Source organism: Simochromis diagramma, unplaced genomic scaffold (genome assembly GCF_900408965.1).
Source record: "Simochromis diagramma unplaced genomic scaffold, fSimDia1.1 OVJJ01000205.1, whole genome shotgun sequence".
NCBI lineage: Eukaryota > Metazoa > Chordata > Actinopteri > Cichliformes > Cichlidae > Simochromis > Simochromis diagramma.
The window spans coordinates 13,440,187-13,464,234 of NW_024386782.1; the positions used below are offsets into that span (position 1 = coordinate 13,440,187).

Below are 24,048 nucleotides of genomic sequence, written 5' to 3' on the forward strand. Positions count from 1 at the left end.
TAAATGGTAAATGGCCTGTATTTGTATAGCGCTTTACTAGTCCCTAAGGACCCCAAAGTGCTTTACACGTTCAGTAATCCACCCATTCACACACACATTCACACACTGGTGATGGCAAGCTACATTGTAGCCACAGCCACCCTGGGGCGCACTGACAGAGGAGAGGTTGCCGGACACTGGCGCCACTGGGCCCTCTGACCACCACCAAGTGTCTTGCCCAAGGACACAACAACCGAGACTGTCCAAGCCGGGGCTCGAACCAGCAACCTTCCGATTACAAGGTGAACTCCCAACTCTTGAGCCACGATCGCCCCAATTATGTATTAAGGAATCAAGAAGAAAAAGCAGCCTTTACCTTATAGTAACCTTTTTTTACAAATAGCTATGCAGCTTTGCTAATAATAAAACCAAAATATCAAAAATTCTTAAAATACAAAAAGTAACCCGTTTAAATGCGGGCATACAAATCAAGTGGGTCTTTTTTTCTTCCAAATAAATCTTTATTTTTTCAGTTTTTAAATAGCTGAAAAAAATAAAATAAAATACACAGGTGAATAAAACAACATAGTAATCATTCATACAGCTATATGTGCATATCTGTCACGGTTCCTGTTAAAGATGCAAACCAACACTGAAGACCACCGAAAGAGGAAAATAGTTACTTTTTCTCAATTGTTGTGTCACATGTAATTCATTATCCTGAGAAATTCAGTATGACTTCCCAATTTAATTAAAACAATCAATATTGCTGATGAAAAGGTTCACACAGAGCACACCCACACACACACACACACAGAAGAAAAAGAAAAAAGTCCAATCTCAACTAAGACAGAATAGCAATGGAAGAATAAAACATGATGGTCTTGTTCACTTCCGAGGACTGGCAGGAGAAAAAAAGAAAAGAAAAGAAAGAACCTTGTTGAGAAGTGTGGGATCATAGATTATGAGACAATACCTACAATTGTTTCTGTCAATCAAACCTAATAATCTCGTCATCACATAACTCATTCTCAAGCAAAAAACAAAAAAACAAAACACAGGCATAACATCTATCTGAAGAAAACAGTAAAATGAAAACAAGCTTGCAAGAGAGAACACAAAGAGCAAACAGAGTGCGACAAACAGTTACCAAATGTTTTGGGCTTTCTTTAAAACACACTTCTTTTGGTCTTTGGGTCAAGTGGGGCCCATCAGCGAGTGACCTCCCCCGAGGAGAAATGCAATTCTGATCAATAATTAGCTCCGCCCCAACAACTCCCTGGTGATCATCCTACACAACTCTTAATCTGAACTACTTCAAATAACACAACCCTACACTTAAAATGACAGGAGAAATACATCCAACAGTAACCAGAAGAAAACACGGCAAAGATCAACTTCATGTTAGGAAAAAAAACAGAAAAAAAAAGTTCACGTGAGGATTTGACCTTCCGATTGAGCCAGCCGGTCCTCCGGGCAGAGAGTCCTTGTTGTTGAAGTCTTTGTCATCACACGGATCATGACGTAGATAAACGGTCCACCAGTAAAAGAGACAAAAAGCTTTGAAAAGAAGTTCCGGCATGCACAGGAACTTTGAAAACATCGTCATGTGACAATTAAGGTCTTGTCCTATCAAAGCGGAACAGACTGTGACACTTGGAGAGGGGAGAAAAAAGACAAACAAACCCAAAAACAAAACAAAAAACAGAATATTTGCAGCACAGCAAACGTGCTGTTTGAAGTCCTCAATCTTCTGTTCATCACTGTGACCAACTAGCAGTGAGCAATAGCCAGTTACAATTAGGGAAAGAAAGATATGCAAAAGACAGGCTGAGAAATGTTTGGAAGTGTTTGCACCAGTGCAAATGTTGCTATTGTTGACAGTTGGGTTTTTTGTTTGTTTTTTTAACCCCACAACACCTTACACTATACATGGGACTGAGAAACTCGGCAGGGTATGTGAGAGTTATGTTTTTTCGTTTTTTTTCCTCAAAGTAAGGATTTAGGTGATGATAAAAACTGAAGAAACTGGTGACTTTTGTGCTGGTGCAAATCTTACCAGGTCAGAGCCTTCCTCAGCAAGGCATCAATTTCAACCTCCAAGACGCATTCAGAGGCGAGAGGAAAAAAAGCTCTGTGTTGGTTTAGAGGAGGGAAGCTTCCAATCTTTCTTGGTTGTAAACCTAGAATATCTGGCAACCCGGGCAGAGAGAGGAAGGGTAGCACACGTCAGCTAAGATCGGGGTGCCGGAAAAAAGCGCGTCAGGACTCCTCATTGCCCGAGTCGTCTTCGTCATAGCAACAGTCGCCATCCTCGCCTTCTACGTCGTCTTCGTCGTAGCAATAGTCATAGAAGAGGTCGGAGCCTTCGTCGGGGGCTGGGGCGCGTGTGCGGACGCAGTACTCCGCCAGCGTAGTGGGCACTTTCACGCCATCACGCTCAGCTTCAGCCTTGGTAGCCAACACTTGTTTTCTGAGGGGAGATCCGAGTGGCGTCATTACAAACAGCTGGAGATTTACTATCATTTTCTGTCTTTCCATAAAAGATCAAAGAAATCTGAAGAAAAGTTCCCACCTTATCCGCCAACAGTCAGCTGATCTTTTGCTACATGAATGAAGCTGTGCAAAATTTTACCTTTATGCTATCAATATTTTACAAGTACAGAGTCCACACACCCACAACAGTTATCTGGTTAGGTCGCCTCCGAGGTACTTCCCTCTGGAGGTTTTTTTTGGAGTGAACTCCAGCTTTGAACATTCAAGATTTTTTATTTTCTGAACACATTTATTCCCAGAAGAATGGCGGTTCACCAAGTTTTAATAATGCACTGGACAGTTTTAGCTGTTTCAACAATCACTATAGCTGTATTTCTCTGCTTGATGCAAGGCATTAGTTTGACCCTCTGAATCAGTAAAATCTTCTCTATAACTACGGGATACATCTGACATGAAATGACTTTTGTTTTGCACAGCGAGTGAGTTTACACCATTTCTTTTAACTGTGAATCATGCAAACTGTTTACCTGATGATCTCCACATACTCCCGGTCTTTGCCTTTGCTGTCTCTCCATTTGCGGTACATGACAGACGCGTCCACATTGGCAGGAGAAAAGGTGTTGGGTTCATTCAGCAGTGAGATCACACTCAGCAGAATGGTCCTGGAAGCAAACACAAAGGTGGCAGTCAGCGTGGCATCTACTGCAGGACATGAACACACAAGTTATGGGAATTAAAACAAAAAGAAAAAAAAGGAACTACCGTAATTTCTACTTACTCCCTTATGTTAATTTTTTAAAACATATTTTATTTTAGTATTGGGTGAATTTAGAAATATGGATAAAGAGTCTCCAATTATGGATATAATGCTAATTATTCTGGCAGATAATAGATTGTTTTAAAATTTTCAAAAATGCTGGAAATGACAGTGAGGTAACTTGCACTGGATAAAACAATGAGCAACTAGAACACTGGACTGTTTTGATTAAAACAGACCTCTCTACGCCTTTGTAAATCTTATTTAAACAAGGTTGAGGGGGATTGTTGTCCTAAGACAGGGATCAGCAATCTTTAACACCAAAAGAGCCATTTGGACCCGGTTTCCACGCAAAAGAAAACACTGGCAAATACTTTTTGACATCTAAAATGAAGATAACACTGTATATATTGTTTTTTACCTTTATACTTTGTGTGAACAACTAAGGTGTGTTGCTTATGAAATCCATGAAGTGCTACAGCAAAAACTACATTTTATTTATGTAATTAACACATTTTGAACTCTTAAAGAAATATAACAAAAGGAAAGACACCCAGCTGAACTAAAATGATCCATGTAGCAAACAAAAACTGTGAGCCGCCACCCTTATATCGCCTTTGGGCTTTTTGAGCCTTGACCTGACTTTTAAAAAAAAATTATTGGGGAAAAAAAGCACTATGCTGCTAAAAACAAAAAAACAAAAAAAACAAACAAAAAAAATAGATATTTACAAAATTCTGCCTTAATATGTATTTTACCTGGTTAATGTGTGTGGCGGGGCGTGGTCTGCACCGCCGCTGCAGGGGAGGCGGACGCACCTGAGCGGCACCCGCAATCACGCCTCGCCGATTTAACGTCTGTGCTCTCTATGGTGTTGTTGGTGTGTGTCGAGCTGTGAGCTGAAAAGCTGCAGCCGTCTGTGTGCATACAGCGACCATGTGTGAAAAGTGGTCAATAAAGAGAAGCTGTACAGCGTGTTCATGCAAACATCGTCGGGTCTGCCGTGGTATGTTTACAATGGGACTTCTGCTCCTGAACCTCTGCGCACAGCGTCTGCAAATCGGGGCTGTAAGAAGTCACTTTCATCTTTACGCAGGATTGTAAGCTGTCATCTGTGAGGCGTGAGCGGTGTTTGTTTTTAACATAGTTCACGGTGGAGAATAGCTGCTGACATAATGTGGATCCGAAGATCCATAATTGGCCTACCTGGGGGTGAAAGTCTCGATAAATGCACGGCGTTTCTGCGGGTATACCGGCTTCCGCGAGTGTGACGCTTATTTTGAGCGATGAAGAAATAATAGAATATAATTTTATTTTTATATTTCAATATCACAATAATCTAACAATTTAGAACTACACATTAAAAAAAAAAAAAAAAAAAAAAAAAAACTAACATAAATAAAATACACCTCAGCCAAATACTTCTAATTTATTTTCCCAAACCACGCGGAGCCGCAGTATAAGGACTAAAGAGCCGCAGGTTGCCGACCCCTGTCCGAAGACAACAACGCAAAACAATGCTAAGATTGTCACTGAATGTTGAGCATGTTCAGAAATGGTGACTTTTGTATTTTTGTGTAATAACTTGTGCTCTGAAAGCAATGCATAATAATGTACTTCTACTATAATAAAACAGTATAAAGGAGGATATCTTCCTCTTCCTACTGAATGATAATGCCTCCATACTGCAAAAAACAACAGGCGACTCAAACTGCTTTAACTAACAAGGTGTATAATACATTGAATGCCCACATATGGATTCAGTTTCTAGATACAAGTAAAAAGAAGCCAATGAAGATGAATGTCATGCGATAAGACTCTGACTCAGGTAAATTATTGAAGTGGCTGAGACAGGACAAAGACGGGAGGTACCCAAGAAAGGAGAGACATGAGAGATAATGAGGGAGTGCTAACCGGACGTTCTGGGTGGGATTCCATCTCTCTGAAGGCAGCTCTCCGCTCTGTGGGTCGTCCACTGGAGGGTGCAGTATAGAAATACACACATCTCCATTCTAAAAGACACAGAGGGGAAAGAAAGCTCCTTCAAATGTGATTCAGTCAAATTTTAGTTATAGAGCACTTTTTAAAAAAAACAAGAATCTGATAAAGTCCTGTATAAAAATACTAAACACACCACACAAAATATAAATAAATTAAAAAAAAAAAAAAAAAAAAAAAAAAAAAAAAGCCAATCCCCCGCTACGGAGAGATTGTGGAGATTGACTGCCTGATGTTTTCAGCTGGGTTGAACACCTTAAGGTTGCTGGCAGTTAATTGATTGACTGCCAGCAACCTTAAGGGAACATATGTCAGCAGCTCAGATATGTATGGTGGCGCTGATCCATTAAAGGCTTCAAAAACAAACAAACACATTTTTTTAATGGGTCTAATGGGCCCCATGATGCAAGTGGTATTTGATCATATGAATCATGAGGCAAGCCTAGGACAGCTGCTCCCATCACAAACAGAAGTGGGAGGGCATTCAAGTATGTCAAGTTGTTACCTCATAGATGTTGGGGTGCCACATCTTGGTGAGGAAGCGGAAAGCCGGAGGGGAGTAAGGGTAGTCTAGAGGAAACTTGATTCGAGCCTAGGACAAAAAGAGACCTTTGGGGCTTGAATTGTGTGGCAATCTTTATTCATTCAGTAAAGCCTGTGTATTGTTTTACATTAAGTGAAGTAATCACACCACTTTGGCTTTCTTACCTTGAAATATCCCCCTTCATAGTGGGTATTTGGTGGTCCAAAAATGGCCACTTCCCAGTTGTATAAATCAGCCTCGTCCACCAGTGTTATTTTGAATCCCTCCACGGGCTCCTCCTGAAGGCTCTTCAGTTCCAGCATGAGTGCTTTCTGTGAACTGGCTACATGAGGGGCGTCGGGTTGCGCCATAATGTTGTTGTTGTTGGTGGTGGTCTGGGTGGCTGTCGGGATATTCTGGAGTGAACAGCGGACAGTTTCCTTCTGTTCACGCGAACACGGCAAAGTTAGCCTAATAAGCCAAGCAGCCTACCCTGAAAACAACAACAACAGTACCGAGACAATAAAACAGGCCAAACGTGTCAGGCTGTGCTCGAGCCAAACAAAGGTGGCGTTGATCTGTCCCCGAAACAGAGGAATTATTTACCAATGTCAACACTCAGAGAAATCTGCAACTGACCAACCATTGTGTCAGACCCGCGCCTCCAGCTTTAGCTGATCTACCTGGCAGAACAGCCGCGGATATAAGCCGTAAATCTACTGATAGCTGTAGGCTAATGGGAGCTAGCTAACAAGCCCTACCTCACCAACCAGATCGAACCGATCCTAGCGCGGCGCGAATACTTCCTAACCGCATACAAGAGCCAGGCTAGGACAGAAAACACACCTATATACCCAAACCCATGAATTCTTTACGGCAACAGCCGGAAAATATAGCTCATACGGCCATAAGAGAAGACAGGATAGAGAAGAATGTTGCTGAAAGGAGTCCCCTTTCCTCTACAAACAGGCAATGGCGCCCTGTGATATGCGGGATTTGTAGTCCAATTTCCACCTGTCAACATTATTTTTCCCCTTTAGAGCAGCAAAGAAGGCGTGCGGTGACGCATTCAACTGTCTTATTACATAAGTTTATATAAAATTAAATTTACCCAGAAAAAATAATAGCTTTTAGAGCAATAATTCTTTAACATTTTATTTGAGAGGGAATTTAGGGAACTGCATTTGCCACTTTCTGACGTCACAAAAACGCCAAATATTGTTCGTGCTTCTGAGCTGTTTTCACCCTGAAATTATTTCAACACACCGACGGTTCTCAGTTGTATTCAGATGGTACTCCGAGGAGGGGTGCGGATTTCATAAATCAACAGTTAATAAACAGCGGGCCATTTGTTTCTAGTTTATTTTTCTCAATGTTCTCGTGACGTAAATAATACGCGCCATTTCACAGAAAGCCCCTTCGAGGGGGGCTTTTTGCTGCCCCGTTAACTAGTTAAATATGTAACGGTTTTATTTTATATTTTATTTTTTAAAATATGACCTAAAAATGTGAAATATTGACATTATTTGCTTTTTAATCGTTCCAGTGCCGTTTAACCAGGTACGAACAGAATATGTCTTAAAAAGGCCCATTTGTTACATGTTATTTATGCGACAAACTGCTGTTGGGACCCCCTATTGAGAGAAAGTTCGCAATGAGTTCCAAGTCTCGACGTCGGGCTCGCTCCAAGTCCAGAAGTCGGAGCCGAGATCGGCCGAACAAGTCTAGAGGAAACAAGTCTAGATCCCCAGATGAGAGGAGAGACCACAGTCGGTCTGCCGACGGGAAAACGGCCGCTCGTGGTAGGGGAAGATCCTGCAGTCGGGACTCCAGCGATGGCTCTCCGGCCCGACGTCGGCCTCAGCACAGGGGCCGCTCTGGTTCCAGCAGCGGCTCGGAGAGCGACCGGAGGCGAGAGACTCAGAGTCAGAGGAACAGGTCGAAGGGTCGGTCATCAAGGTAATCGCTTTGCGAAGCGGAGTTGGCTGCTTACTTGGGATTTTATATATTATGATGGTAGTAGCAGGCCTCATTTGAACACATCGAGTGACTCCGTAAACGTAACGTTTTTCTGTCCGAATTGCGACAGCGAAAGGACATCAACAAAAACTATTCTTTTTGGGGGGAATTCCAGGAATCAGCATGCATCTATGCTTTTGCTTAGACGCTAAATATAATTTGATGTTGACTTGCAGAACTGAGCAAGGCCTTACATTTAAAAAAGGAAGAAAAAAGATGTGTCTGTTGTTTTATTATTTGAAGAACTCATACCACCAGTGCGTGTGGCGCAGTATTGCTTACTACAAGGCAACATGCCTGTGAGACCTTCGTAGATATTCTGTCTATCCATCCATCAATCAATCATCCGAAGGTTGTAGTGGCAGCAGGCTAAGCAGGGTATTCCAGACACCCTTCTCCCAAGCAACACTTTCCAGTCCTTGCTGGGAGATACTGAGGCATTTCCAGGCAAAGTGAGATGTATAATCTCTTCAGTGGGTTCTGGGTCTAACTCGGGGTCCCCTCCCCAAGGAGAAGGCATCTTATTAGATCACCAGGGTTTTTTTTCCCAATATCAGCTTTTTAAAAATGTATTGCCGGAATTAAATTTAAATTAACCCTTCTTTTTTGAAAAGCAAATTACATTTCTGAATTGAATCTTTTGTTGTTCTGTATGATTTTTAATTGGATGTAGGTAGGGTTTAAATCATTGTACAGCATAAGGTTTGTTGTCACTGCATAAAATATACATAAAAGAGATGTGTGCACAGTATATTGCTGTATCGATGTTTGTCCCATCCTTGGTTGAGTGCCAGGCTGCTGCACAGTAATCCAATCAACTGATAGCGATGCTGATGTTCAGTGACATTAGTGTTAGTCTTTATGTGAATGAAAAGACCTTCTGTAGATCGAATCCCTATATCAACTTGTTATGGTAACTCCATTGCATGTACTACTACTACTACTACTACTACTACTACTAATAATAATAATAATAATAATAATAATAATAATAATAATAATAATAATAAATAGGTTTTTAACTGTATACAACGGGACCTTACTTTCAGAGTTTCCTGTTATGTGGTTCTTCTGTAGTTAATATTGTATTCCTGCAGTTACTGTATTAAATCACACTTTCTGTCTCAGTCCTGATTCAGATAATACAAAAATGAGAAGGAGGAGAAAGGAACAGGAGAGTCATAGAACAACATCCCGAGAGAGGAGAAAGGGAAGATCCCAGTCCAGTTCTGACTCCCATGATGGAAGCGGCGACAGAGAAAGGAGAAGAAGAAGGAGTCCTGAGAGAGGGAGTCCACCGAGAGACAGACAGAGGAGGGAGTGGGACAGAGAGAAAGAGAGGCACAAGAACAGCGGCAGAGACAGCGACAAAAGTCGAGAGCGAAGGAAGAAAAGTGAAGACAGGGAGCGCGGGAGGAGTAACAGAAGCCAAGAGAAGTCTGACCGGGGCAGAGCCAAGCAGCGCTTCAGTTCGAGTGAGTCATCTGAGAGCTCAGAGTCTGATTGCGAGAGAGGCGCACTCAAGGAAAAGGAGGAGAGGAACAAACAGAAGGAGATGATGAAAGCTCTTGAGACACCAGAGGAGAAGAGGGCCAGAAGGTTGGCAAAGAAGGAAGCAAAGGAGAAGAAAAGGAGAGAGAAGATGGGCTGGAGTGAGGAGTACCTGGGATACACCAATGCAGACAATCCTTTTGGGGACAACAACTTATTGGGGACATTTAAATGGCAAAAGGTGAGTTCCTGACTGCAAAAGTTTGGATATTTGCCTGTCATAACCTGCTTTTGAGACCTTGTATCCCATCCACGGTTCTTTTTGCTTCCTCAGGCGTTGGATAAGAAAGGTATCGGTCATCTCGGAGAGAAAGAGCTCAAAGAAAGGAACAAATGTATTCAGGAGGAGAACCGTAGAGAGCTGCAGAAGGTAAGAACTGTGGGATAAAAATCTTCCCCATTAGTGCTCACACAGTGCCTGACTTTTTATACAAATGCTTAAAAAAAGGATGGAATTTCACTTCCCAGGCAAAACATGGAGGATCAGTTTTAAGTTTAGAGATTGGGAGCGACATATTTATACACCAACTTTATGTTGATGTAGGTGAAGCAGCTGCGTCTGGAGCGGGAGCGAGAGAAGGCCATGAGAGAGCAGGAGCTGGAAATGCTGCAGAGAGAGAAAGAGGCAGAATATTTCAAGACCTGGGCTGAACAGGAAGACAACTTCCATCTGCATCAGGCCAAACTAAGGTTAGTGTGGCTCTTACTCCACTATGATTGGATCAGTTTGTTTAAACCTCCACCTTCTACATCTGTTTATCTAATTAACCCTGCTTCACACCCTTGTTCTTTGTCTCTGCAGGTCTAAGATTAGAATCCGTGACGGCCGCGCGAAGCCGATCGACCTTTTGGCGAAGTACATCAGTGCAGAAGATGATGATTTGGCAGTGGAAATGCACGAACCATACACGTTCCTCAATGGGCTCACGGTCACTGACATGGACGACTTGCTAGAGGACATAAAGGTTTGTAGATGTGCTTAAATGAAGTGTAAAAGTTCTGTTTATGAAAGGACTGATTTTAATACAGTGTTTCATAATTTGCCCATACAGATACAATATTAAAAACCCAGCTCAATTTGTAGTGTCAAGTTTAGACTGTATGTAAAACATAACATCACTCACTATGTTATGAGCTACTGCTATGAAATCTCATGTTATAGTACTGTGCAAAATTCTTAAACTATCCCGTTTCTTTATATTTTGCTTCCTGATGTTAGATGTTATTGACAGTTTTTAAGTGCTCTTGAACAATAGTTCTCCTGGCTTCCTGAAGGCCTTTCAGTGCTCTTCTTTGATCACTGGCATCTATTTTGCTTATTTTCAGTCCAGTCCTTGTACCTGACCTTTCTCTGAGGAATCTTTGTTTGTTAAGCCACCATGAATCATTCGAGCATAAAAAGAGACCTTACCTTACGCAAGGGATGGATCTGTGCCATGTTTATCATCGACAGACAACTTGGCAAATAACCAATTTGAAATTGAATCTTCAGGCACTTTGTTACTCCACAGCATATTTCTTTACTTCAGTCAAAAACTGTCTCAGTGGAAGGGTGGCAGGAAGGAAGGAAGAAAGGGAAACAGGGAGGAGCGGGTTGGGTATACCAAATTACACAAGAGCTGGACTGAATCTGTTCAAAAGGTCTTGTAAAGTAATGAATCCAAATTTGAAGTTTTTCATTCAAATTGTCATTAACATGTACAGAGGAGGTCTAAAACTCAGTATCTGCAACATTCTGTAAAACATGGTGGGCTCGCTGTCATAGTTTGGGGCTGCTTTTCAACCAGTGGTGTTGGACAGGAAGTCAGAATTGACTGAATTATCAACACAGGAAAAGAAAATGCTGGAAGGCATCTGATTGGCAACGGCTTCATGACAGTGATCCCAAACACACTATCAATTGGCCTTCCCAGTTTAACATTATTGAAGCAGTGTGGGATCATCTTGATAGAGAATTGAACAAAAGGCAGAAAATATCCAAAGAAGGACTTTGAATTTCCTTCAAGAAGCCTCGAGAACTATTCCTCGAGACTACTTATTACAAGTCTTATTATTATGTATTACAAGAAAGCTGTCTAAGAGAGTTGGTCATACAAAATACTGACTTTCAAGGTTGTTGGAATTGTATATTTTTTGCCTTTTATATACTGTATCTCTATGTACGTTTGCACCAATCTTCCTTTTCTAATAATGTCATTAATGATATAAAGATAAGGGGTGGGTCAAGACTTCTGCACAGCACTGAAGATAGTATTAAGTCCTAACTTGAATATTGACTTTTACTTTGTAAAATACCTGAGCACAGATTAGTGTAAGTATCCACACAGCAGATGGTGTTAATTGGTAATTGCTTTAAAATTCTCTATTTGTCAGAATCACTTCAAACATGGTGGCGAAGTCCAATTCAGGGACTCAGATTAGCTGACCTCATGCTTAGCAGGCTACCACCTAGTATGGCCACCTAGGAAGCGACCATCTCTCACACTTCAAGTCTTAATAATATAAATGTCACAGAATAAAGGAGGCAAATCAGCTGTAGGTTGTTTAGTGTAAATCTATATTTATGTTTTAACACATATTTACCGTAAACATGTCAAAAGATGCATGTTAACATGTACTGATCTTAAAGTGCAGCATAATTAAAACATTACTGCATGCACAATGTTCTGGTAGGTGTACATGGAGTTGGAACAGGGCAAGAACGTGGACTTCTGGAGAGACATGACCACCATCACTGAGGATGAGATCAGCAAACTGAGAAAACTGGAGGCCTCTGGAAAAGGGCCTGGTAGGACACCCTTCACATTGTCCCTCTCTAATGGCTTTTCTCCTGATATGATTCTCTTTTTTTTTTTTTTTTTTTTTTTAATTAGTGTAATTAAAGTGGAACCCCGACTTGCGAATACCCCGTTTCACAAAAAGTTCAAGTTACGAAGGCACTGAACGGCAATATTTTTGCCCGTGTTACGGCAAAATGCCCGCGTAACGAAATCCGCTAGCTCTGATTGGCTGAGCCTACAAACCCCACAACGCCTTCTGAATCATGTGACAACCCCTTGGCTTCCGTACTTGCGCTTCGCTGTTCCACTTGAACGACACAGCAATTAGCCTATAGCCTGTCGTTCATCCAAAATGAGGCCTGCAAGTGATGCGAGTGAAAAGAGGAAGCGTAAAGTGCTCTCGATGAAAACAAAGAGAGAAATTATTGATAAATATGAGCGAGGTGTGAAACTTAGTGCTATTGCACGTGAGTATGGCCAAAATCCTTCGACCATAGGAACAATTCTAAAAACAAAAAGAAGTCCTCAAAGCAGGTAAACCTTCAATGGGCACCACCATCATGTCCAAAAGGAGGACCCCCATACACGACGAGATGGAAAGTCTTCTCCTTGTTTGGATTAAAGACAAGGGAAAGACTGGCGATACCCTCACAGAGACGATCATTTGCGAGAAGGCGTCTTCAATTTATAATGATTTAGTAAGTAAGGCAGCTTCCAATGAGCAGCCAATGGCATCAAGGTCCTCGCAGGAGGCACCCCCAACCTCCCCAGAGTTCAGTGCATCGCATCGGTGGTTTGATCGGTTCAAGAAGAGGACTGGCATCCACTCCGTTGTGCATCACGGTGAGGCAGCAAGTTCCGATCACAAGGCTGCTGAAGAATTTGTTAAAAAATTTGAGGAACTTATCAATCAAGAAGGCTACATCCCCCAGCAGGTATTCAACTGTGACGAGACCGGCCTCTTCTGGAAAAAAATGCCGCCGCGTACGTATATCATCGCGGAGGAAATAAAGATGCCAGGCCACAAGCCCATGAAGGACCGTCTTACCCTCGCCCTGTGTGCTAATGCCAGTGGGGACTGTAAGGTCAAGCCAGTCCTAGTGTACCACTCACAAAATCTGTGTGCCTTCAAGAAACACCAAATTTTAAAGGATAGGGTCGAGGTTATGTGGAGGTCCAACCCCAAGGCCTGGGTGACCTGACAGTTCTTTGTTGAATGGGTCAACTTGGTCTTTGGCCCTGCTGTCAAGAAGTTCCTTGAGGAGGATGATCTCCCCATGAAGTGCCTGCTGATCATCAATAACGCCCACGCCCACCCCTCTGGCCTCGAGGATGACATCCTGGAATTCTCGTTCATCAAGGTTCTCTTCCTCCCTCCTAACACGACCCTTCTCCTCCAGCCCATGGACCAGCAAGTGATCTCTAATTTTAAGAAACTGTACACGAAACACATGTTCAAACAGTGTTCTGACATAACAGACAGTACGCAGCTCACCCTCAGGGAGTTTTGGAAAAGTCATTTCGACATCGTTGCATGCCTCAAGTTGATTTCTTTGGCATGGCGGGAGGTGAGCCGTCGAACGCTGAATTCTGCCTGGAGGAAGCTGTGGCCTGATGCTGTTGCCCCTCGAGATTTTGAAGGCTTTGAGGGAGAGGAGGGGGAACCTCAACCTGATGTCGAGGTTGAGGAGATTGTAAATCTTGGCACCGCCCTGGGACTGGAGGTTGACGAGGAGGATATAAACGGCCTTGTGCATAAACATCAAGAGGAGCTGTCAACGGCAGAGCTGCAAGAGTTAGAGGCGATGCAGCACTCATCAGTACAGCAACAATTCAGCGAGGAGGAGGAGGAGGCCGTCATACCATCGGACGATATCAAGTGCATTCTCTGCACTTTTTAGAGGGTGGCCGATTTGTCAAAAAAATCACCCTGAAAAGAACTTTACCGCTCGGGCTATTGAGCGTTTTGGTGACGTCTGACTCTCCCACTTCAGATCCATTTTGAAAAGTAGACAGAAACAGACGTCATTGGATAGATTTTTCACAAAGAGGCCGGCAACAAGTCAACCTTCAGGTGCAAGTGTGCCTTAGAAGGCGAAAAGCGATGAAAGTGGCAGAAGTGATTAGTTAAAAAACATAAAAATGCACAAAAAATATAACATAAAAAAACAAAGGATAAAATAGAAAATTAGAATTTTTTTAAAAGTTTAAAAAATATGCAAGTTTTAGTTTTAATGTTTAGAATGTTATGTACACACAGTATATGTTGGTGGATTAAAACTTTTTGTTAATAAAATATAGTTTTCTTTGGTCTTTAACGTGCACTTCAATGTCTGTTGCACTACCTCCTTATGTTTAAAGCCTGATTAATCTTTGAATTAAAAAAAATTAAGAACTTTACACCCTAATGTTATACCAGTTTGCCCCGTGGTGGTGCTGTATGTATCCATGCATACGTATGCTTTCTTCAGCCTCCACTACCAAGAACTTCGTCTCCAGCCAGCATCGTTTCAGTCAAAAGGCGCGATGGGTGCTTCGACTTATGAAAGACCGTCAGGAACGGATTAATTTCGTAAGTCGAGGTTCCACTGTATTAATTTATCCGTTTATTTCTCAGGTGATCGTCGTGAGGGCATCAATACAGCTGTGAGCACAGATGTTCAGTCTGTGTTCAAAGGAAAGACATACAGTCAGCTGCAAGCACTGCACCAAAACATTGAGGCAAAGATTCGGGCTGGAGGATCCAATCTTGATATCGGTTATTGGGAGAGTCTGTTGCAGCAGGTCAAAGTCTACATGGCCAGAGCAAGGTATGACAGTGATGTGGCAATGCCCACTGTTTTTGGCTGGCTTAATAAAGTTAAGTCCCATCTTTATGCAACTTAATATCACACTGCTGTCCTTTTTGGCCAGGGCACTCTTATAGAGATTTGTAATCTCAAGAGTCTGATTGTTTAAAACTAAATCTAACTTTTTATGCTGTAGGCTGAGAGAACGACACCAGGAGGTGTTGCGTCAGAAGTTGTTCAAACTGAAACAGGAACAGGGAGTAGAGAGTGAACCTTTGTTTCCCATCATCAAAGAGGAGCCTAGGAGTGAGGAAGATGAGTAAGTTAAAATGTACAGACCTGAGTTGCAAATTCCTCTTTGCACTATTGCAAGAGGTGCACTGTAAAATCTAAACCAACATTTCCTTATTCCAGTGAGAGAGGAGGGCAAACTAGAGAGAAAAAGAGAAACACTGAAACAGAGCCAGAGGAGGGTCCGTCCACATCTACAGCAGGAAACCAAGATGAGGAAGGTGGCGAAAAGGGTGACAAGAAGGATGGAGAGGAAAAGGATGAGGTTGTGGAGGCTGTTCTGACGGAGGAGGACCTGATCCAGCAGAGCCAAGCGGAGTATGACTCTGGTCGCTACAGCCCCACGTTGCTCATGCAGTCTGAGCTGCCGCTGGACACCCACACGATCACCCCAGAGGAAGACGCACACCGGCTGCAGTTAGCACGCAGACAGCTCCAAGTCACAGGTATGAGATGATGCAGAAATGTATAACCATGCATATTGGGAACTGTAGCCTCACTGTTTTCCCACTTTCTGTCTTGTCAGGTGACGCCAGCGAAAGTGCAGAGGACGCCTTTGTGCGACGGGCCAAGGAAGGCATGGGCAACGATGAGGCCCAGTTCAGCGTTGAGTTTCCGGTCACTGGGAAAATGTACCTGTGGGCAGACAAATACCGCCCCAGGAAACCACGCTTCTTCAACAGGGTCCACACAGGCTTCGAGTGGAACAAGTACAACCAGACACATTACGACTTCGACAACCCTCCCCCTAAGATAGTCCAAGGTTACAAGTTCAACATCTTCTATCCAGATTTGATTGACAAGCGATCCACGCCGCAGTACTTCCTCGAGCCCAGTCCCGACAACAAGGACTTTGGGATTTTAAGGTTCCACGCGGGCCCGCCGTATGAGGACATTGCTTTTAAGATCGTAAACAGGGAGTGGGAGTACTCGCACCGACACGGCTTTCGCTGTCAGTTCGCCAATGGGATCTTCCAGCTTTGGTTCCACTTCAAGAGGTATCGCTACAGGAGATAAATGCCACAGATCAGTATGGACCAAAGCCGCTAGTGACTGGGTTTTACACATGCTGTACAGTAAAGGTGCTTTGTTTTTGTTTTAGCTGCTCTCTTAGAAAAGCAGTATTAAAGCTTCAAATCACTGTACTGATGTCTAAGAAAGCAAAACTGTAATCTAGTCAAAAAGTTACACATTAAAGATTTTTTTTTTTTTTTTCCCCCCCCATTCTCCTTTTTACTTTTGGCCACTGGTTAAGGGGTTTCATACTAACTTCACGTTAGAGATGAAACAGTAAGCATTTTAAACTCGCTGAAACAACTTAAAGAACATATAAAAATTGTTTAATTACAATAAAACAGTCTTGGTAGCTAGTGGTTACAGAATAAGTGGCTCGATTTCAATTACTGTACATTCCCTGTTTAACAAAAAAAAAAAAATCAAACCAGTCATTGCAACATATTCCAATCTGTGGTACTTAAAACAATTAGTAGGAATTTAAGCACAAACCTGTATATAAAACAAAAAGGCAGGAATTCAAGTACATCATATTTGTACCAAAAATAACTTAGTTTTATCAGTTTTGTTTATCAAAACAAGCATTTGAAATGTTTTTACATCCAAGTTTCTATGCAAATATTACCGCTGAACCCCTATTCTCATTAGTTCAGGGCAGAAATGAAACTGTTTCTGTGTCCCCCGCATTGATTTGACTCTAAAGTCTATCTTTGTTAATGTCATGCGCTTCAGCTTTGTGACTCTCAGTGTTGGTTGTTGTTACTGTTGCTGCTGATGACCACGGACTTTTCCTCTCTGGGTGCAGCTTGGTAGCTCACACCAGAGTGTAAAGCCTCCTGGTTCTGGCTCTCCTGAGATTGCTCTTCACTTTTACTCTTAAAGCAACTCCAAGGCAGACACAGATGGCCTTTGTAAAAGTTCCAGGCCAAAAGAGCAAAAAAAGCAAGCCCCAAAAGAGCACATGCAACCTGCAGTCCTGTAACTGATGCACAATCAGTCTGAGCTTGGGTATCCAGCGTCCTATCACCTGAGTCTGATAGGTCAATTGTGACCAGATGCTCAATTACAGTTATGCTGTGCTTTTTAGCTCTGGAGTGCTCCACAGACAAGCAGCGGTAATGACCGGCATCGCTTAATGAAACATTCTGGATCAGAAGTCCGTCTTGTAGCTGAAGTGCAGGTGAAGGCGTCAGATCGATATTGTTCTTCTGCCACATGATTTTTCCCAAGCTGGAAAGGGGTAGACAGCTGAGCTTCAGGTCCTCACCTTCCCGGATGGACAAATTCACAGGCTTGATAGGGTCTGAAATTTCAAGAGACACCCATAAATCCATTTTCAGTTTGACAACTGCAACAGATCACATGCAGAAACGTGCAAACTCCAGAAGATTCAGTTTCATGAATAAGCTCACCAGCATCAGGGCAGAGGGAAGCATCTCCAACTTTCACACTTTGAATTATTTCACTACAAAAAAAAGAGCAAGTAAATAGAAAATTAGTTTGAATATACAACATCAATATCACTTGGTCCTTGTCTTTAAAGTGATGCCTACCGGTGTGATTTAGAAATGAAAACGCATTTCCCCAGAGCACTGTTCCAGCCACAGTACGGGTCTCTGGCTAGAACACAGTCCATACAGGATGAGGACCTCTCACAGGTGGCCAGTGGTATCTGGGCTACTCCAGTGTCTGAGCCTGCATAGAGCTGACCATGTACACCTTGGATCTATGACAGAAACACAGAGCACCGATGATGCTGATGTACATTGACACCAAACATATTGAACCTGTTTATTCTTTCTGAGAAGACTCTTTATAAATAACTTAAATATGTGTTTTTTCACATTCTTGATGAATCCCGTCTTGCTGAAGGATAAAAAATAATAAAAATGTAATGGAATTCCTGAAACAATATCACTGAGGCATCAGCTGTGATATAAACTTTTTTAAATGAATGGTTATCTCAAATTACCGTGATATTTGAGATTTTAAGAATCTTGATTGGCTGACGGGGGTGGAAGATTTGTACTTCCTCTATGATGAACATCTCTCCGTCGTAGTTCACAGCTTTCAGCACTGTGCCTTTGTCTTTTGTATAAAAACAAGAAAACATATTTACATGCATAAAGTCCAGTATGCTTACCACTGTTAAGTCATCAAAAACAGCAAAATGGACAACAAACAGGAAGTGACAGAATGATGTACTGATGCAAACCTGTGCCTATAAACATCACGGGGTACTTGTTGCCATCTGCAGCTTTCATTTGGTTTACTATGATTTGTGTGAATGTAGCTCCTCTGCGCACCAGTAGAGGTTTATCTCCTATTGGCTGGATAACCTGGTCCATGAGGGGCTTGTCCTTGACAAACTGAAGGGTTCGGTCTGGTAGATCCAAAGTTTCATGTATGCCCGCTTTACGAGCTGCATTATTTATACACTAGCAAAGGATCAACAAAAAGGAAAGAGAGAGCAGGGTGCAAAAAGGAATCAGCTTCCTGCTAGGGTTTTCTTTAAAAAAAAAAAAAAAAAAAAAAAATGCACAAGGGAATTTTGGGAAGACTTACAGCTCCAGGCCGAGGGACGGGCACTTCTCCGCTATACATCACCCACTTAACAAAGGAGGTTTCTACGGGGACTGGGGTCTTGTACTTCCCCTCTGCAAACACTCTGCTTATGTCTGACACGCGGTACGCACACACTGCAGACAAGTCTGATGTGTCCCTTAAATAAGCACACACACACACACACACCAAACATGCAGGACATCTTAGCCAACTGGTGTCCTAAAGACATAAAAGAGGAAGTTAGCCTTTTCCTTCTTACACAAACATGTCCAAACTTACGACTGTGCTGTGAAGACTGTGTAAAAAATACAGCTCTTCCAATCCTTCTCGGGGTCACACCAGCGGTATGCGTCCCGGATAATGTACGGCAGCTGGGACTCCAGCACCGGACAGTCTATTCTAGCTTTCAAGAAGGTTGTCCACTTTTTCTGCAAAGTCCTTAGACCGCCAAGATCCCCCTGTGAACACAGAAATGCATAACAGGAGGAAAAATACACATAGCAACGAAACAACGGAAAGGGCTGCAGGAGCACAAATGGAAGAAGTGCCATTTATGTGCCATTGTCATTGGAAGTGCATGCAATGTAAAACCTTTTATCACCTTGCAGACGCGGGCCACGCGGGACACCACCAGTTTGTTGTAGCAGTCGCACTCCACAGCGGTCTCACTAAAGAACAGGTAAACTTTGTCGTCATCTCCGCTTTCACTTTCCTTGCTCTCTGGCATCTGAGCCATGGAAACAAAGGTGGGCTCTGGCACAAGAAGAAAAGAAATCTTTAACTTTGACTCAACTAATAGGTTTAAAAAATATATATATATATTTATATCTTACCATTAAGCCAGGAGCTTTTAAACTCAGTCCGTATGTTACCAGACGAGCGTATTAGGACGGGTTCAGAGCCGAGGAAGTTCATTGACGTGGCTGAGTAAAGATAATCACCTAACGAGACCAGAGAGCAAAAGAAAATATGTTTGCTCTGCTAATCTTTTCAACAGGTTTCTTAGTGTAGTTGGCAAATTTCTACCTACCTGCCATGATTGAAGCGTATCTCTGGAAAGGATCAAATGGACACTTCCCTTTGCCATCCTCCATCTTCTTCTCAAAAGTCAATGCATCACCTGAAAAGGACTGCACCGGCAAACACCATTTTATCTTTGGAATTATTCTGCACTTATTGTGAAGCTGATGAAAAGCCACAAAAACCATCTATTCAATCAGTTAGTGAATTTATCTCACCATGTATTTGCACTCGGGATCAAAAGCATTGGTTCCACACACATACATTCTGTCATCTCCCACCTCATGCAGGATCCTGATATAGTTCAAGCACTCCGTCTGTGAAAGGAATTCAAGAACCAGTGACTGCCTCTGCTTAATGTAAATTGACCTTTACAAAACTACAATTAACCAACCTCTGCATTTTTTCCTTTGTTTTTACAATCTGTCTTTTTTGCTGGAGTTGCTTCCCATGCAACCTAAAAAATAAAAAACACAATTTTAGTCACACTTCAAAAAAATTAATAGAAGTTCTGTTGAATAGGGTAAAGTTTGGGCCTGTCATAATAACTGATTGATGACAAACGTTATGACAAGTCCACAACTCTGACATTGCTTTCATTACTGGTCACACTACTCTGTGTGGTAGGAGAACATGTTTCTCAGGGCTAACAGGTTTTCTGCTGTACAGAACAATACTTCCAACGTTTACATTTTTTTAAAGGAAGCACAGCTGCTGTTAAGATGGTTAAACTGTGAAGATGTGGCTAAAATTGTTGCTGAACAGGAAGTGTTGCGGCTCAAATGAGATGATCTGCTTTAGTATGTCTGCTAGCTTTGTTTACACTGTGTTAAGAATCAACTGTCAAATACGCCATGATATTTGCTATTTTTTGACTGTAGCTGATCATTAATAAGGTGCAATCTGAGGTGAAAACAGGATAAATTCATGTGAAGGAAGAGTAATTTAAGGACAAAGTTTTAAACAGGTTTTTTTCCATCTTTGAAAAATGTGTCAAAACTCTGGTTATGAGACTTCCTGTTAAGCTGGTGGTTGGTAAATGGTTGTGTCTAAATGATCACATCACACACAAAAAAATATACATCAAGAATTGGACTGTGCACATTAGAAGAGTTAGATCAGTTCACACTGTTGTTGAGGAATTAAACAAATGAACCCGTGTCTTTTGTTTGCCTGAAGTTAGGCTCTCAGGAAGCACCATTTCCGGATCACAGATGGATCAATTCCAGCTCGCCCTTACTCCCTCCTACTCTGTAACAGAGTGAGACTTTCACAGCTGTGAGGAATAAGTTCTGTCTTGTTGCCTTTTGACAACCAGCATGTATTTCAATGGATCTGTGAGCTGATTTTTACTCAGCGTTCATGGTAGATAGAGTCTGTGAATTTCTCACAGAACCACATGAAAAGGGCCAATAACATCAGTGGCTCAAGCGATGGGCGAACATTTTTAGCTTTCTTTTCATTGATAGATGTTGAAACGGTTCTATCAGAATGACTTAATTTATCCCCAAGGGGCAATTAAGATACAACAGAGCAGCATGATGATGACATGATGGTAAAGACATAATAAATAATAACTAATAAATACACAGAATATACAGTATGTACACAGTTTCAAAATAACACAGTTTTAAAATTAAAGTGTCTGAATAGGTGAATAAATAACTAAGTGACTAAAAGTGGGTAAAGTGTGGGCAGCATAAAAAGAGTGTAGAGTAGTTTATGTTTATGGGTATGGGAAATGGTCTTATCGGCTATGTTGGGCACTTGCCCTGGATTGGTGAAAGAGATTGCTTTAAAAGGAATAAAGTGGGTGCTGCCTGTTAAAGAAAAACAAACAAACAAAAAAAACTGTGTTCTTACTGAAGCACGTTTCTGGGAGATGTTATAGAGGTCAAGTGCGTACACTTTTTCCCTAGCACCAAGCATGAGCACGCCTTTATCTTCTATCAACAGCATGGTGGAGTAGTTATAGACATCATTCTCACTAAAAAAACAAGCATTGTCCCCTAAAGGAAAAAAAAGAGACAGCAGACAAATGATTAACTCGGCAACCACCAGTGATTAAATCCCATTTCCTTTTGAGTCAATCCAAATTATATGAGCTAACACAAGCTGACGCACTGTAAGTCAAGTTACACAAGACAAAAGAGCAGCACTTACTGTGATAAGGCACAGATCTGCGGGGGATGCAGTTCAGTGGTAAGTTTTCCTTGGCCATCAAGGCCAGAGGCAGCAGGCAGAAGACAGTGAGGGACAGCAGCAGATTCATGGCTCCTTTTGCTCAAGCTCAGAGGATTTTTGGCTTTATTGTTTCCTCAACAGTCAGTCATAGAGCGGTAAAGGCGGCAGGGTGGCATCTATGACGTGATGTGGTCTGTGGTGTTTGAAGGGTAGCAGCCCCTTTACTGGCCCCGCTCTGCAGGCTGTCCATGGGGAGATGGATGGCACGGACCAAAGACACAAAGGCGATGGGGGCTGAAAAATACAAGGGTGTACAAGATATTAAAAACTGTTCATGAGTAAAGAAGGAAAAGTATAGAACCTTAATGGATGTACAGCACAACACCAGGACAATAGCTGACAGGGGTAAACATTAAAGTGCATCAAAACAAAGTGTAAGAAACTTAGCCAAAAAAAAAGGGGGAAAAAAGAAAGAAAAGAAAAAGTAAAGGAATCGCCAGAAAGGACAGAGTGAGCTAAAGTCAGCACCGCAGTAATTCTGTCAGTGCCATAGTGATGTTAATGCAGGGCCATGAAAAGCATTCAGCAGGGTGCAGGGATGTCAACCTCAGCTCTCCTGCAGCACCAAGCACCAAAACAATGAAAGATTCACACAGAGTGCCAAATTCTGGGCTCGATTAGAGACGAGCTCTTGCACAAAGTTGGCTGCAAGGAAGTTAGATGCAAGAGTGGTTTCACTGCACAGAGCAAGAAACTGAGGTAACCTTTAATTAGGTCGTTGTTACAAAAGGAGCATCTCTTTTCATTACTCTCACATTAATCAAATTTAAAGTAATGGAGGTGTGTGTGTTACCTGATGAGCCACAACATGTCAGAGAATGCACCCCGATAAGATTATTTAGCCTTGAGGGCCAATCCCAGCTTCACTCTACACCCACATGCAGGCGCACACACACGCGCACATGCGCACACACTCACAGCACAGTGCCTCTCATGTTTACGTTCAACTGAATCTGGACAGTAGAACAAACCCGATAAGTGTGTGAAAATCAATGTGGAAACAAAAATCCATAAAATAAATGACAATTTAACAGTACGCTACTTAGCTAAATTAGTTATAATAATAGTAATAAAGTACGTTACCCCATGTAGTGAAGCTTTAACGTGAAATTCACCCTGAAGCTGTTAATAAAGTAGCTCTTGCAGGTTAGCTAAGAGTGAGCAAACACTCGAATCACAAGTTAATCTCTTACCTGCGCACGGACACACCCCAAGGTTTCCTCTAAGAAAAAAAAATAGTCCCTGCACCTGTTTACGACATATTTCACCACCGCTTCACGGACAGTTTGATAGTTTAAAAAACAAAAACAAATAAACAAGGCAAAATCAAAAACTCCCACATACCTTTAGCAAACACTCAATAAAAGTGTGAACAACTGTATAACGTCTAACGTACCCCAGAGGTGTCAGACGTTGGCCGTAGCCAGCAGCTTCACTGAGGTTTATTATCTGCAAGCTCGCGTCTAAAAATCAGCGACCGCACAAAAAATTAAAAAGGAAAGGCGCTCAAGCAACGGCTCAGCAACCCGTCAACCTCCAGTGAGTGTTTCTAAAGACACAGCGGTGCTTCGTTTCTGTCCACAGCCTCTCTCAGCGGTCATATCCCTCGGTCGGTGAAAGGATCTGAATGGCCGGGGCTCCTACTCAGGACAGCCGCGCAGGGTTTTTTTTTTTTTTTTTAACTAGTCCCCCACACCCCTTCAGAGTGTGGCGGAAGGCGCTGACCTCCGGTCTGATTAAGTGTTCGTTATAGTACTACTACTGTCGGTAGAGGGCACAGCTGACTTCAGCTGGGCGGATCAGGTAAACCGTAAAAACACCTGGCAGCGTGTCCAAACAGGAGTGATGAAGCAATGCAACATAGCAGGGCGGCGTGTTGTTATCTGCCCTCCACGATGGAAACGATGTATTTACATTAATGCCACCATCATCTCCCTGCATGTGCAATATTCTGGCACTATAATAATCCTGCACATGCACAGAAATATGAAAAGCGCAGAGAACTGATGCATATTTGTTATG

At 42.3% G+C, this 24,048-nt stretch overlaps 3 protein-coding genes across 8 annotated transcripts; 1 reads left to right on the top strand and 2 right to left on the bottom strand.

Moving 5' to 3' along the window:
* Nucleotides 1–471: 471 nt before the first annotated feature.
* On the bottom strand, nt 472–6,735 carry LOC120727610 (ubiquitin-conjugating enzyme E2 R1-like). 3 transcript variants are annotated; one of them, XR_005694559.1, is made up of 6 exons: nt 5,939–6,735; nt 5,736–5,822; nt 5,147–5,244; nt 3,003–3,137; nt 2,039–2,452; nt 472–1,479 (listed from the first exon to the last, which is right to left on the bottom strand). XR_005694559.1 is itself a non-coding variant. In XM_040021980.1 (6 exons), exons 2-6 carry the CDS (start codon nt 6,122–6,124, stop codon nt 2,242–2,244), a joined length of 717 nt encoding a protein of 238 aa, XP_039877914.1. In that variant the 5' UTR covers nt 6,125–6,246; nt 6,360–6,735; the 3' UTR covers nt 1,958–2,241. The 3 variants fall into 3 exon arrangements, 2 of the variants coding, with proteins under 2 accessions (XP_039877914.1, XP_039877913.1); XM_040021980.1 differs by lacking the exon at nt 472–1,479 and having other exon boundaries at nt 1,958–2,452; nt 5,939–6,246; nt 6,360–6,735; XM_040021979.1 differs by lacking the exon at nt 472–1,479 and having other exon boundaries at nt 1,958–2,452.
* A 538-nt stretch (nt 6,736–7,273) lies between these two features.
* Nucleotides 7,274–16,404, top strand: cactin. Its single transcript, XM_040021969.1, has 10 exons — nt 7,274–7,712; nt 8,901–9,504; nt 9,598–9,693; nt 9,868–10,013; nt 10,126–10,288; nt 11,997–12,111; nt 14,721–14,913; nt 15,089–15,211; nt 15,307–15,629; nt 15,710–16,404. The coding sequence occupies exons 1-10, from the start codon at nt 7,408–7,410 to the stop codon at nt 16,198–16,200; spliced, it is 2,559 nt and encodes an 852-aa protein (XP_039877903.1). The 5' UTR covers nt 7,274–7,407; the 3' UTR covers nt 16,201–16,404.
* Nucleotides 16,405–16,501: 97 nt separating this feature from the next.
* Nucleotides 16,502–23,789, bottom strand: sema4e (semaphorin 4e). Of its 4 annotated transcripts, none has more exons than XM_040021971.1 (15): nt 23,423–23,789; nt 21,946–22,260; nt 21,646–21,791; nt 20,177–20,239; nt 20,001–20,099; nt 19,793–19,892; nt 19,596–19,703; nt 19,364–19,515; nt 19,042–19,220; nt 18,763–18,919; nt 18,413–18,635; nt 18,170–18,285; nt 17,751–17,923; nt 17,610–17,662; nt 16,502–17,500 (listed from the first exon to the last, which is right to left on the bottom strand). In XM_040021971.1, exons 2-15 carry the CDS (start codon nt 22,052–22,054, stop codon nt 16,941–16,943), a joined length of 2,238 nt encoding a protein of 745 aa, XP_039877905.1. In that variant the 5' UTR covers nt 22,055–22,260; nt 23,423–23,789; the 3' UTR covers nt 16,502–16,940. The 4 variants fall into 4 exon arrangements, with proteins under 4 accessions (XP_039877905.1, XP_039877906.1, XP_039877904.1 ...); XM_040021972.1 differs by having other exon boundaries at nt 23,371–23,789; XM_040021970.1 differs by having other exon boundaries at nt 23,220–23,789.
* Between the last annotated feature and the right edge of the window lie 259 nt (nt 23,790–24,048).